Source organism: Hemibagrus wyckioides, linkage group LG21 (assembly GCF_019097595.1).
Source record: "Hemibagrus wyckioides isolate EC202008001 linkage group LG21, SWU_Hwy_1.0, whole genome shotgun sequence".
NCBI lineage: Eukaryota > Metazoa > Chordata > Actinopteri > Siluriformes > Bagridae > Hemibagrus > Hemibagrus wyckioides.
This window is the reverse complement of record NC_080730.1, coordinates 8,953,277-8,965,366: the sequence shown is the minus strand read 5'-3', so window position 1 is coordinate 8,965,366 and position 12,090 is coordinate 8,953,277. Positions and strand designations below refer to the sequence as shown.

General features: G+C 36.9%; 2 protein-coding genes across 2 annotated transcripts in view; one reads left to right on the top strand and one right to left on the bottom strand.

Moving 5' to 3' along the window:
• Positions 1-12,090, bottom strand: part of cenpp (centromere protein P) — a 75,618-nt gene that overhangs the window by 23,755 nt on the left and 39,773 nt on the right. The gene's annotated exons all lie outside the window — the stretch shown is intronic.
• Positions 4,125-10,142, top strand: aspn (asporin (LRR class 1)). Its single transcript, XM_058373817.1, has 8 exons — positions 4,125-4,404; positions 5,455-5,721; positions 5,806-5,918; positions 6,146-6,359; positions 7,288-7,398; positions 8,246-8,339; positions 8,435-8,573; positions 9,385-10,142. The coding sequence occupies exons 2-8, from the start codon at positions 5,484-5,486 to the stop codon at positions 9,583-9,585; spliced, it is 1,110 nt and encodes a 369-aa protein (XP_058229800.1). The 5' UTR covers positions 4,125-4,404; positions 5,455-5,483; the 3' UTR covers positions 9,586-10,142.

Here is a 12,090-nt window from a genome sequence, read left to right as displayed (position 1 = left end):
TTTTCACAGTATTCAAAAAGAACTCTGGGGCACGAGTACATTCTTTCAGTTTCTGTGCCTTTGAATCATGCGCTACCATTCGAGTTTCTATTTACCCCTTTGCCTGGATATGTGTTTAATAATGTATTTAATAAAATAAAGGCCTGATGTTAGCCACTACTTCACATGCGTTCGTTTATTCTGGATGACCGCACATCCAGATGTTTGCTTCTACATGGGAAACAGATGAGGTGTAATTTCTTCTAATCAACAACTGTAACTATGGAAAAGGTTTTGGAATCTGGACACATTTCATATGAATCGTGTGTTACCAGTCGTTTCTCTGACATTTGCTAGATCATTCGAGTAACACAGCTACATTGGAAATAAAATCAGTTTTTTTTTTTAATGCTTATCATTTTAGATGGCAATATATCTATATATCAGTAGATATATACAGCTCTAGAAAGAAATATGACATTTGAACTCTACTGAAAACCTCTGGAATGTCATCCAGAGGAAGACGGATGGTCACAAACCATCAAGCAAAGCTGAGCTGTTTGCTTTTTTTGCAAAAAGAGTGGTATAACAGCAATGTGAAAAACCGGTGGAGAGCATGGAGCCAAAATGCATGCAATTCGGGGTTATTCCACCAAATACTGATTTCTTAATGTTATTTAGCCAAAGCAATTTGTTTACAAATTATTTGGATTTTGTTTTATTTGAGTTATTAAAGCTCTGCAAATACTGCATGATCTTGGGTTATTTTGATGTGTTGTCATTGAGATATATATATATATATCAATGGGTCTGGAGAAATTCCCTAATTGGGTAAGCACCATGAACCCCAAACCATAAAATACAACAGAATGATGAAAAATGGCTAAATAAATAAACATACATCTCTATTTGACCAGTCAACATAACAGCCAGGTATGAGACAGCGTAAGAGTGATCAGCATTGCTGGAATGGGAAATGAAATTTCTAACTAAAACAAACCAAAAACAGCTAGAACACAAAACATGTACAGCAATTTTCTGTTACACTTAATCTAATATGTTTCATGGATAATGGTCTTAAAATCCCATCTAGTATATAAATTCTACTAGATTCAAGATATTTTCATTTGCAAAGATGTCACTGTTTGCAGTGTATGCTAATGAATGTTTCAAAGTTACACCTAAAACCCAGTTTCCGGGGAAAGAAAATATATGTGTGAAAAGTTGTGATGTTGGCAGTCACCTTTTTCCATTGGCATACGGTAAAATCGAAAGGTTCTCAGAAGAACCAGGTTAAGGCATTTTCAACAGCAGAACCCATCTGGAGAAGTTAAAGAGCCTGAAATGCAAGGCAAGGGAAAGTGAACTCTCGCTTTTAGAAGAGCTTCTGACATTTCAGTGCAAACTCGAATTGTTTGCGAGGCACATGGATTGCGGTTGACTTGATGAGTTTCCCATGCTGAAGCAGTACAAAGAAAAGAAAGAAGATGAAAAAAATAATCATCCGCCTGACTCGATCAGAAAAAGACGCTACACCCCCTGCAGCAGGAGAGGATGAACGTACAGGTCTGTATCTTCTCTTGACGTTGCCCCAAAAAAAAAAATTATAGGACCAACTGTGGAGAATATGGTTGATGTATGACTCATCTGACCAGATCACTTTTTCCACATCTCTGTAGGCCTACGGTTTTTTGCACCGCTGAACTCTAATCTTTGTAATGATAGGTTTACTGCAACTCTACCGTAATATCCCTCTCCATGTAGCTGTTGATGATTTGTTCTTTGATGATCGGTTCACATCTTGTTTTAACATTCTTCTTTGCCTCAAGACATTGCTCGTGTGTATTGCATTACCAAGCGCTGCATATTTCACTGATGCACAAGCACCTTGGTCATTGCATGTGTGCTTCTGACCTCAGTTTCCAACCCTGTTTACTGTACTTCCATTAGGTCTAAACACAAATGTCACTTTTTAGTCACTGCCCTTCCTGGAACACAGTACTAAATGACCACATTTAGATATTTTCCATTAGCCATCTTGATCCAAAATGTTAGACTGTGGCATTTTACACAAACACCAGCGCATTAGCAGGATGCTAACTACTTATAATATCACTGAACATATCTCAACATCAATATATATAGCTTTTATATATATATATAGCTTTTTCTGTTATTATTGCTGTTTACACTATGTAACAATATTTTTTACTTTTTTCTTGTTCCTGGGAAATAAGTGTTATTTCCCCATTCTCTGTAACCCAAATAAGGAGAAAAATCCCATATTAGCCATGAAAGTTTGGGTTAGTTTTGGGCTCATTTTGAGGTTTTCGTTCTCTTAAAAGCCCAAACCCAAACTTCAAGGGGCTTAATGGCTATTTTTTTTTAAAAATCATTTTCCATCGAGAGTAATTGGAAAATGTCATTCACTACCCAGGAACAAAAATCGTGTTACATAGTGTAATTGATGCCAATTCATTTTCTATTACAGAAGCTCTTTCTAACTCTTACAGCAATGTAATTGTAATGGCTGATCTAGTCTATGATGGATTGGACACCACAAACCTAGTCCCCCCCCCCTCCCCCCATCACAAAACAATGGAGCATGCTGCTGCAGGAAACTGATCCACAATGGGAGGCTTTGTACAGACAGAGACTTTTGCATTGTGAGATGAGATTGTGAGAGATTTTGTAGTGTCAGCAACAGCCCATGTGTTTTATATATACATATATATATATATATATATATATATATATATATATATATATAGATCATGTAGATGGAACAGTTGAATATTTTCTTTAAAACACTGACACACACACACACAAAACCCTACTATTTTTCTATTTTCTGACCTATTTTTCCATGACTAGAAAATTAGCAATATCTGTAGGCACCAAACTTCTTTTACTTAATACCGAGATCCATTTAAAGCAACAACGACCTTAACCATACACCTCACCTTAAATTATGAAGGAAAATGAGTCAACAGCAACGATGAGATGCATTTCTGCTCACCATGCTTATAGAGTGCTTATTTGAGTTATATCTTCCTGCCAGCGCTGGTCATTTTCTTCTGACCTCTCTAATCACAGAGAGGAATATTTTTTTTGGTTTTGTTTTTCTACAAAATATTGCACCATTCCTACAGATCAGATCAGATCAGCTTCTGAAACACTCAAACCAGCCGGTCTGGCACCAGCAAACCATGCCACGGACACCGAGATCACATTTCCCATAATTCTGAGACCTGAACTAAAGCTCCTGACCAGTTATCTGCATGTTTTTTATGCATGTGCTGCATCGCGAATGGCTGATTGGATAATTGCATGAATGTGCAGGGGTCCAGATGACACCTATCAAGGCTGTTTTAAATTATATATAGCTGCTTGGTTACTGGTACTATTTGAGGGAGGCACGTGAGGTTAAGGGAAAAATCTACTTAATAGAGAAGAATTTCCATCATATACAGCTCCCCTGGCCAAACCTACCCATACTTGGCACCGTGAGCATGCCATAAATACAGCCCTAAGTAAATTTGTGCTGTTGTAAGCACATTGTTATGTATTTGCTGGAAACTGTTATACAAGACTTTAGCCATAGCATATACTTATCATTATTCCATTTGACATTTAGGTGTTAGGACCACTCTTCTTGGTTATTTATTAAGTGCATATGGAATAATTCGGAATAATTAACTGTATGATTATATAACCAGTTGCAATAACTATAAACATGACTGTTTCCTCAAAAAATATTGTATAAGGTAATGTAAAATACACATATATTTTTGTGAACATGAGGGTATTATATATATATACATATATATAGACAAAATAGATATTATATAGACAAAATAGATATTATATAGACAATATAGATATTTTGTCTATATATATATATATATATATATATATATAGACAAAATATTTTGAAACAGTAATGACTAGTTAGCTGTTCTTAATAGTTTTGCTGAACAGAGAACTTTCTCACAATAGTGAGGGGGGAAAAAAGTACAAGTAAAAGCATTTCAATTACAAAAATGCCAAAAAGACGCCCACTCTGAGTGTGCAGGACCGCCAGGACCTACCCCAATACCCTTTATAAGGATTATAATAACAGCTTGAACATAAAAGTTTACAGTTTTGGCCAGGTTTCAAGCAGTGATGAGAAACATATGACCAGCAATATTATGTATTCAGCAGCAGTTAAGACTTGACTGACACTGTGATCAGTGTGTGATGTCTTTTCAAGTGTAGCTCCTCTGGTCATTTTATGTCCATTCAGGAACTCTTTTCAGCTTATTCTTTTTCTTTTTTTCTTCTCCCTCTTGAACGTTTGGGCAGGAATTTGGGATCAGCAGACATTTTAATGTTGCTCTTGGAGGATTTTGGAGTGTAACAAGGATAACACTTATTTCTCAGGTATGGCTTTTCCTTTACATAAAGTACTGATTTATTGATAGTGAACTGATACTGAAGTGAGTTATAACTGAAATGACTCACTGTTGCCTCGAGTCAGCTATTACTATATATTTCTACTATAATTTAGTTTCATGGCTTGGTCACAATAAGTACTACATACTCTAGCAGATGCTAAAGATGCTGAGGAAATCGATACAGGGAATTTTATACACAACTATTTATACAACTCATATGTATCTAATCTGAAGAATTTTTAATTGAAAGAGTAATAAAACTAAACAAAATGACATTTTTTTTAGGAACGTATTAGAAATCTGTTACGATATGATTAGTTGGCATTTCTTCGATATTTCTAAGGTTCTTGATATTCTATGCAGAACTTAAATTCTTTTGGACATACATGAGTTGACAAATCACATCAAATCGTTTGCTCATTAGAAATGATTTACTTTTATATCCTTTAATCTTCTCAAAACACCACTGTTAACACTAATTATGTATGTTCTTCCACTTGTAAATTATTTATTCATTTTATTAGAAATGGTCTGGCAGTAAACAGGTATTGAACATGAAGCTATAGCAACATCATTTAGATGAGTAGGGGTGCAAAATAATCTTTTCAAAACTTCACAGACTTTAAGTGTCTCCTGCCCTCTAGCTGGTGCTGTAGCTTATACAGGAAAGTGAGATTTTAATTTCTATATATTCCTTTATATTTTGATTTGGACGATTCGTAAGCCCACATCTAAACAGCAAAAAAAATTATTTATTTATTATTTATAATTTGTTTGAACACGCTAGATTTATTTATTTAAAAATAAAAAAAAAATAAAAATAAATAAATAATAAATAAATAAAACATTATATGTAATCTTTAATACCTGTTACATTAACACAACTAGTACAACAATGCTAACACAACTAACGCAACAATATATTGACCTTTTTACCCAGCAGACAGAATTTTGTAACTTGCAGAACTGATTTCCTATAATGTGATCGAATGAACATTTTACACATAACACATGCATTTTTCCCCCCCATTCCTAGACCCTAAACATCCTGACCTAGTCTCTACAATGAGAGTCATTTTGTTGTTCACCTTACTTCTCCTGTGCCACGGAAAACCATACAAGCCCATAAACGTCATGGAGCTGATGAAAATTCATGACATCATGCAACAAGACAATGGGAGTGATGAGGACGATGATGATGATGATGACGACAAGGATGATGATGACGATCTGGACAACTTTATTACAGACTGCCCTTTTGGCTGCCAGTGCTTAAGAAGGGTTGTCCAATGTTCAGATCTAGGTAATGGATGCTTTCAGCTGGACTGTCTGTTTCAGGGAATTCATAACTATCATAATAATGGATCACTGTTTATGTTTTTAATAGGTTTGGTGTCAGTGCCGCGTAACATTCCAGCAGACACGCTAATGATTGATTTGCAAAACAACGATATCACTGAAATCAAGGAGGATGATTTTAAAAAACTGAATAATCTCTACGTAAGAGAAATGACTGATGTTCGCACCTTTACTGTTGTTACTTGCTGCATGATGTTATCTTAGTTAATGTATGTTTGAACCTGATCAAGAACATGCCAAATGAGCTTCATGTGATGTGTATTAAGTAAACACTATCATCAAACCTTAAATATTTTATTTTATACATCAGTTAAGTAGTCATAAATCACATTTTATTATTATTATTTTTTTTGTATTTATTACTACAGGCCTTGTTTCTGGTTAATAACCAGATTTCAAAGATTCATCCAAAGGCTTTCCAAAACATGGAGAAACTCCGTCTACTCTACTTGTCATACAATTTCCTGACACAAATACCTGAAAATCTGCCAAAGAACATCTTGGAGCTAAGAATCCATGACAATAAGATCAGCAAAATTCAGAAGGATGCTTTTAAAGGGATGCAATCCTTGCATGTTCTAGGTATGGTATCTCTCACAGGGCATTTGTTATTCATTAGTACAAGTGCTGTATCACATAAATGTGGAAAGTATGTCAATTTAGAAGAAGTAAAAGACAGTGGTGAGACCGGCCATGGTGTATGGTTTAGAGACAGTGTCACTGAGGAAGAGACAGGAGTCAGAGCTGGAGGTAGCAGAGCTGAAGATGTTGAGGTTCTCTTTGGGAGTGACGAGGTTGGACAGGATTAGGAACGAGTACATCAGAGGGACAGCTCATGTTGGGGGACAAAGTTAGGGAGGCCAGATTAAGATGGATTCAGAGGAGGGAGAGTGAGTATATTGGTAGGAGAATGTTGGACATGGAGCTGCCAGGCAGGAGGCAAAGAGGAAGGCCAAAGAGGAGGTATATGGACGTAATAAATGAGGATATGAAGCTAGTGGGTGCAAGTGTTGAGGATGCAGAAGACAGGGATAGGTGGAGAGAGATTCGCTGTGGAGACCCCTGAAGGGAAAAGCCCAAAGATGATGGATTATTCCTTAGGACAACTTTTATTTAAATGAGCGCCAAAGCAGAAGACTAGTGTTACCACTACTTAATAATAAGCACATCCTCCTTTTTTTTACTGACCAAAGAGGCCGCAATTGTTTCTTAACTGGCTCACAAGGTTCACAAGGTAAAAGTTCACCTAGACAAAAGTTACATGATATAAATGTGCATTTTTTAGATAGCTGCCTTGTATGAGGAGCGAGTTTTATTTCTGTTTTGCAGTAAAAGCAAAAATTACAATCTTCATGTGCCTCCCAGAGCATAAATGCAGCTATAAAGCCATACTCACAACTTAGAAGCACTGAAGAATGTTTACATTTAACACAATTCTCAACACGAATATGTAAATATAAATATATATATGTTTAGACTCTTTTACATTTCAGTGCATTATTCCCTCTAGAAATGAGCGCTAATCCCATCGCCAACAGCGGGATTGCACTAGGAGCTTTTAATGATATGGCAACCCTTTACCTGAGAATTGCAGAAGCAAGGCTCACAGCAATCCCGAAAGGTAACGTCTTTCACAAATTATTGCATTAATACAGTTACACTTATTGTTACATCATTGTAATATTAGCACTAATATGTTAAAATACTATGTGTTAATAATCAGAATCAGGTTTATTGGAACACACACACACACACAAGGAATTTGGTGCTGGCTGTTTAGTGACCCTTAAAAGTACAGATATAAAATAACTATACTATATATTTAATTTACAAACAATGCTATATAGAAAATATTTAAATAAACTCCACAATATACAGATTATGAGGCAGTATTTTAGTACCTAATGTTTTTACTTAATGCTTTAAAACATATTGAGCTGTAAATTTGGGTTTTAGTAAAACTAAGGGTGGATCTAAAATTCTAGTGTTTATATAGAATTTATGGGGCAGATAGAAACTTGTAATAATGTGGTCTGGGAAAGAATGTAGATCCTATAGAGGAGGAGATTATAATTCAGTATTGATTATATACCTTTCTGGGGCACTGGTGGCTCAGTGGTAGGTTTCTCGCCTACTATGCGGAAGGCCCGGGTTCGATTTCCCAGCCAGTGGCCAAACCCCAGCCACTGGATTCAGTGCCGGTCCCAAGCCCGGATAAAATGGGAGCGTCAGGAAGGGCATCTGGCGTAAAACCTGTGCTAAATTCCCGTCAAACACGTAGGAAGCAGCCGAAAACATCAACAACAACTGATTCTATACCTTTTTATGATCTGGTCTTAAAATGGTTGACTTTTAGTAGGAAGAAAAGTAGACATGGTACAAACAACCTGAAAAATAAAATCAGATCTTTGTTAATTATCAAGTTCTTCAAAAGCTTAATATGATCTCACTAACTTCTCATTTCACAGATCTGCCCTCGTCTATCACGGAGCTTCACTTGGACTATAATAAAATCGCCAAAGTCGAGGTGGAAGACTTTATCCGATACAAACACTTGCTGAGGTAAACACAAGCAAACAAGTTACCGTCACAGCATCTGCCTGACCATAGAAACAGATAATTATGAAGATGTTATTATTTGTCTCCATGTGCTCCAGGTTGGGGTTGGGTTTCAACCAGATCAAATTTGTGGAGAATGGGAGCTTAACATATATTCCCAAAGTCAGAGAAATTCATCTGGATAACAACAAGCTGAAAAATATTCCCCCAGGTTTGAACTCGCTTAAGTATTTACAGGTAAGTAATTTAGCAAACTTGTGTTAATTGTGCACTGAACAGCAAGATAATGAATATTGGTGATGAATAATGATAATGGGGCGGTGGTTAAGGCTCTGGGTCGTTGACCAGAAGATCAGGGGGTTCAAGCCCCAGCACCGCCAAGTTGCCACTGTTGAACCCTTGAGCAAGGCCCTTAACCCTCTCCGCTCCAGCGGCGCTGTATCATGGCTGACCCTGCGCTCTGACCCCAACCTCCAAGGCTGGGATATGCGAAGTAGGAAATTTCACTGTGCTGTAATGTATATGTGACAAATAAAGGCCATTTCTATTTTTAATAATATCTAGATATACTCACTGTCCACTTTATTAGGAACACCTGCTCACAAGCGGTTTTCCAATCAGCTAATCGTGTGGCAGCAACACAGCTGGGCTGAACTGAAAATTTCATAAACCTGGGTTTTTCCACACCCAACAACCTGTAGATTTTATTCAGAGTGGTGTGAAAACCAAATAAAAACACTGAACGAGTAACAGTGGATGGAAAATAGTCAGCTTCCAGGTAAAATACAGCAAACAATCACTCTCTACAAACGTAGTGAGCAGAAAGCATTTCACAGGCTCCATGATCCATGCTGATATACGGTATAACCACAGCCGATATTGTTCAATTAAGAAATCCAATAAACAAAACTATGACACTCTGGATTCCAGGATACATGCACCTATCAGCACATTCAATCTTCATTAACATTCAATGGCACATAATGTACTTTAATGCTGATTTATCACTTACTATTGCTGTACATCCCTGTTTAACATGTGCTACTAGGTGGTGTACCTCCATGCTAATAGCATTGCCAGTGTGGGAGTGAATGACTTCTGCCCAACAAGAACCAAGGTAAAGAAGGCTGTCTATTCAGGAATCAGCCTATTTGCCAATCCGGTGAAATACTGGCAGATCCAACCGGCCGCCTTCCGCTGTGCATCCGGCCCGAGATCTCTGCAGCTCGGCAATTTCAGACGAAAGTGAGCGCATGGTTCCACTGGAGGGCAGCAACTCAACTTGTATTTGATAAATGTCTTTCAGTTAATAATCGGGATGACGATCCCTCGATCAGGTTGCACCGTACATCCACATCTGCTGATGAACAAGTAGTTTACTTGAAAGAAAAAAAAAACAAACAAAAAAAAAAACGTCCTGTGAAGATAATTATGTAACAAAAATATTCACCAGGCATTTTTTTTGCTGGCTTATTAGGACCACAGGTCATAGAGTAGCTACATTGGGTGCAATCATTGTTATTATCTGTTTATACCTTCATTCAGAATTCTCTTGATTAGCAGTGGTATTGCTGAACTAGTCGTTTTTGTTTTGTTTTTTCAATTGTATAATCCGACATTGTTAGTAAACCTTAAATTGTTTCATTGTCATTATGTTAAATGATGATTAAGTACTCAAGAGACGCAATCTCTAATGTAAACTAAAAATTGTAAACTATTAAATAAGCTACAGTCACAATTGTTTCGAACCTTTGTTGAAATGTGTAAAAAAGAAAAAAAAAAGAAAAAGCATTTTGTGAATAAACAGAAAGAAAAACTTTAAAAACAAATGTTTGTTATTGACACCAGTGGTATTTAGACTAAGAATAAAGAGGCTACAGATACTGTTCTATCATTTGTAGATACTTTAACACAGAAGCCCTTTGCTAAGTCTAATGCTCTGATAAAGAGAGTCTGGGCTTTCTGATGATATGAATATCATCTCACTCAATCCCTTTCATTTATCCTGGTCAGGAGCATGGCAGAGTCCAGTCCGGCAAAATATGAAAGCCAAATCCACCACCATGTGTTTAACAAAATTATAGTCAATCATGAAAACATTTTCATCCAAGTGTGATAATAAAGACAGCCACCCTAATATGTTTGCATTTGCAAGTGACGTGACTTGACTGCCTAAGCCACCAGGGACGTGTTTCGGAAAAGAACCGATGATATACTTCTATACGTCACTATTCAGCTGTCATGTCAGGAAAGAGGGAAGAGGGAGAGTGATCGAGAGCCACACATATTTTTCGCAGTGTATTCTGGGTAATACGGAGACTTCGCTCTAAAAAGTGGAAGTCTATCCGGATGACTTCTTAAAATGGCTGCCATTCTATAAAGAACACTTATTAAGAGGACGTAAGAATTAGAAATGAATTATACGCTGGGGATGTACCATTCATTCACTTTTACTCTGGTCAGGACTGTGGTGGATCGCAAGCCTATCCTAGGAACACTGGGCGTGAGGTGGGAATACACTCCGGATGCGACGTCGACCCTTTGTAGGGGAAGCACACACAGAATAATGCACATACACACTGATTTTACATCATGAGCACAGCCTACTGGCATATTCGTTGGAGTTAATAAGGGAATAAACTGGAAAATCCAAAAGGAAACCCACATGAACACAGGGGGACATGCATAATTCCACATAAATGGTTCTTGAGCTCAACCTGGGACCGTAGAGCTGTGAGGTGAAAACACGACGTAAAATGTGTGTAATTTAAATGAATCTTTCACCTCATATAGTGAATTAAGACTACATTTACATACATCTAAAGTACTGAGCCTTGTTCAATTCAGTTTTTTAATTCAATTTATTTGTATAGCGCCTTTAACAATGGACAAAGCAGCTTTACAAAAGTAGAGAAAAAGGAGATATTAAATGTAATTATTATACTATTTTATCCCTAGTGGTCCTTATGGACCATTGTCGCACCTTGTGAAGCAAAACTATAAAGAAATATGTTGATCTTTTAGATCAGAGTCTAAACTGTGCGTCTGTGTTTAAAATAAAAATGGCCCTTTTAAATGGTTCCTTATTTCTTGTTTATTCATATTTAACATGTACCAGCAGATGGAGCTTCTGTTTCAGCTTTTCTTGTTCAAAACCTATTCATCTTCCTGCAGGATACCAAACAATAATAAGAACGAAGACCTTCATAGAAAGCAAACTATAATATGTTATTTCAATCCAGTCTTTATTGAATATTGAGGGGTGGATAGGGAAACCAAATCTGCACAACCAAACGAAAATCTTTTTCTTCAAAATGTTCTAAACTTGTCCGGCTGAACAATATCAGTAATGTTCTCAGGCTTATAACAACCTCTTTAAAGATTTAAACAGGAGCAGTGATCCATTTCCCATTTTTCATCCATCCATCCATCCATCCATCCATCGTCTATACCCGCTTATTCCTAATTAGGGTCACGGGGGTCTGCTGGAGCCTATCCCAGTGCACATAGGGTGAAAGGCAGGGGTACACCCTGGACAGGTCTCCCATTTTTCAGTTTAGTTAAAATTAATAACCTGGCATATAATACGATTACTGACGAGGTAATTTCATTCTAGACTTGATAATAAGGCAAAATGCACAACACCATTAAAGTGCATTTTGTGCATTAAACTTTTCTGCTACGGAAAACGAACCCAGCATTAAAAGAAAAGCAGTGTTTTACCAGATGGGACACTTAAGCACGACTTGACAGA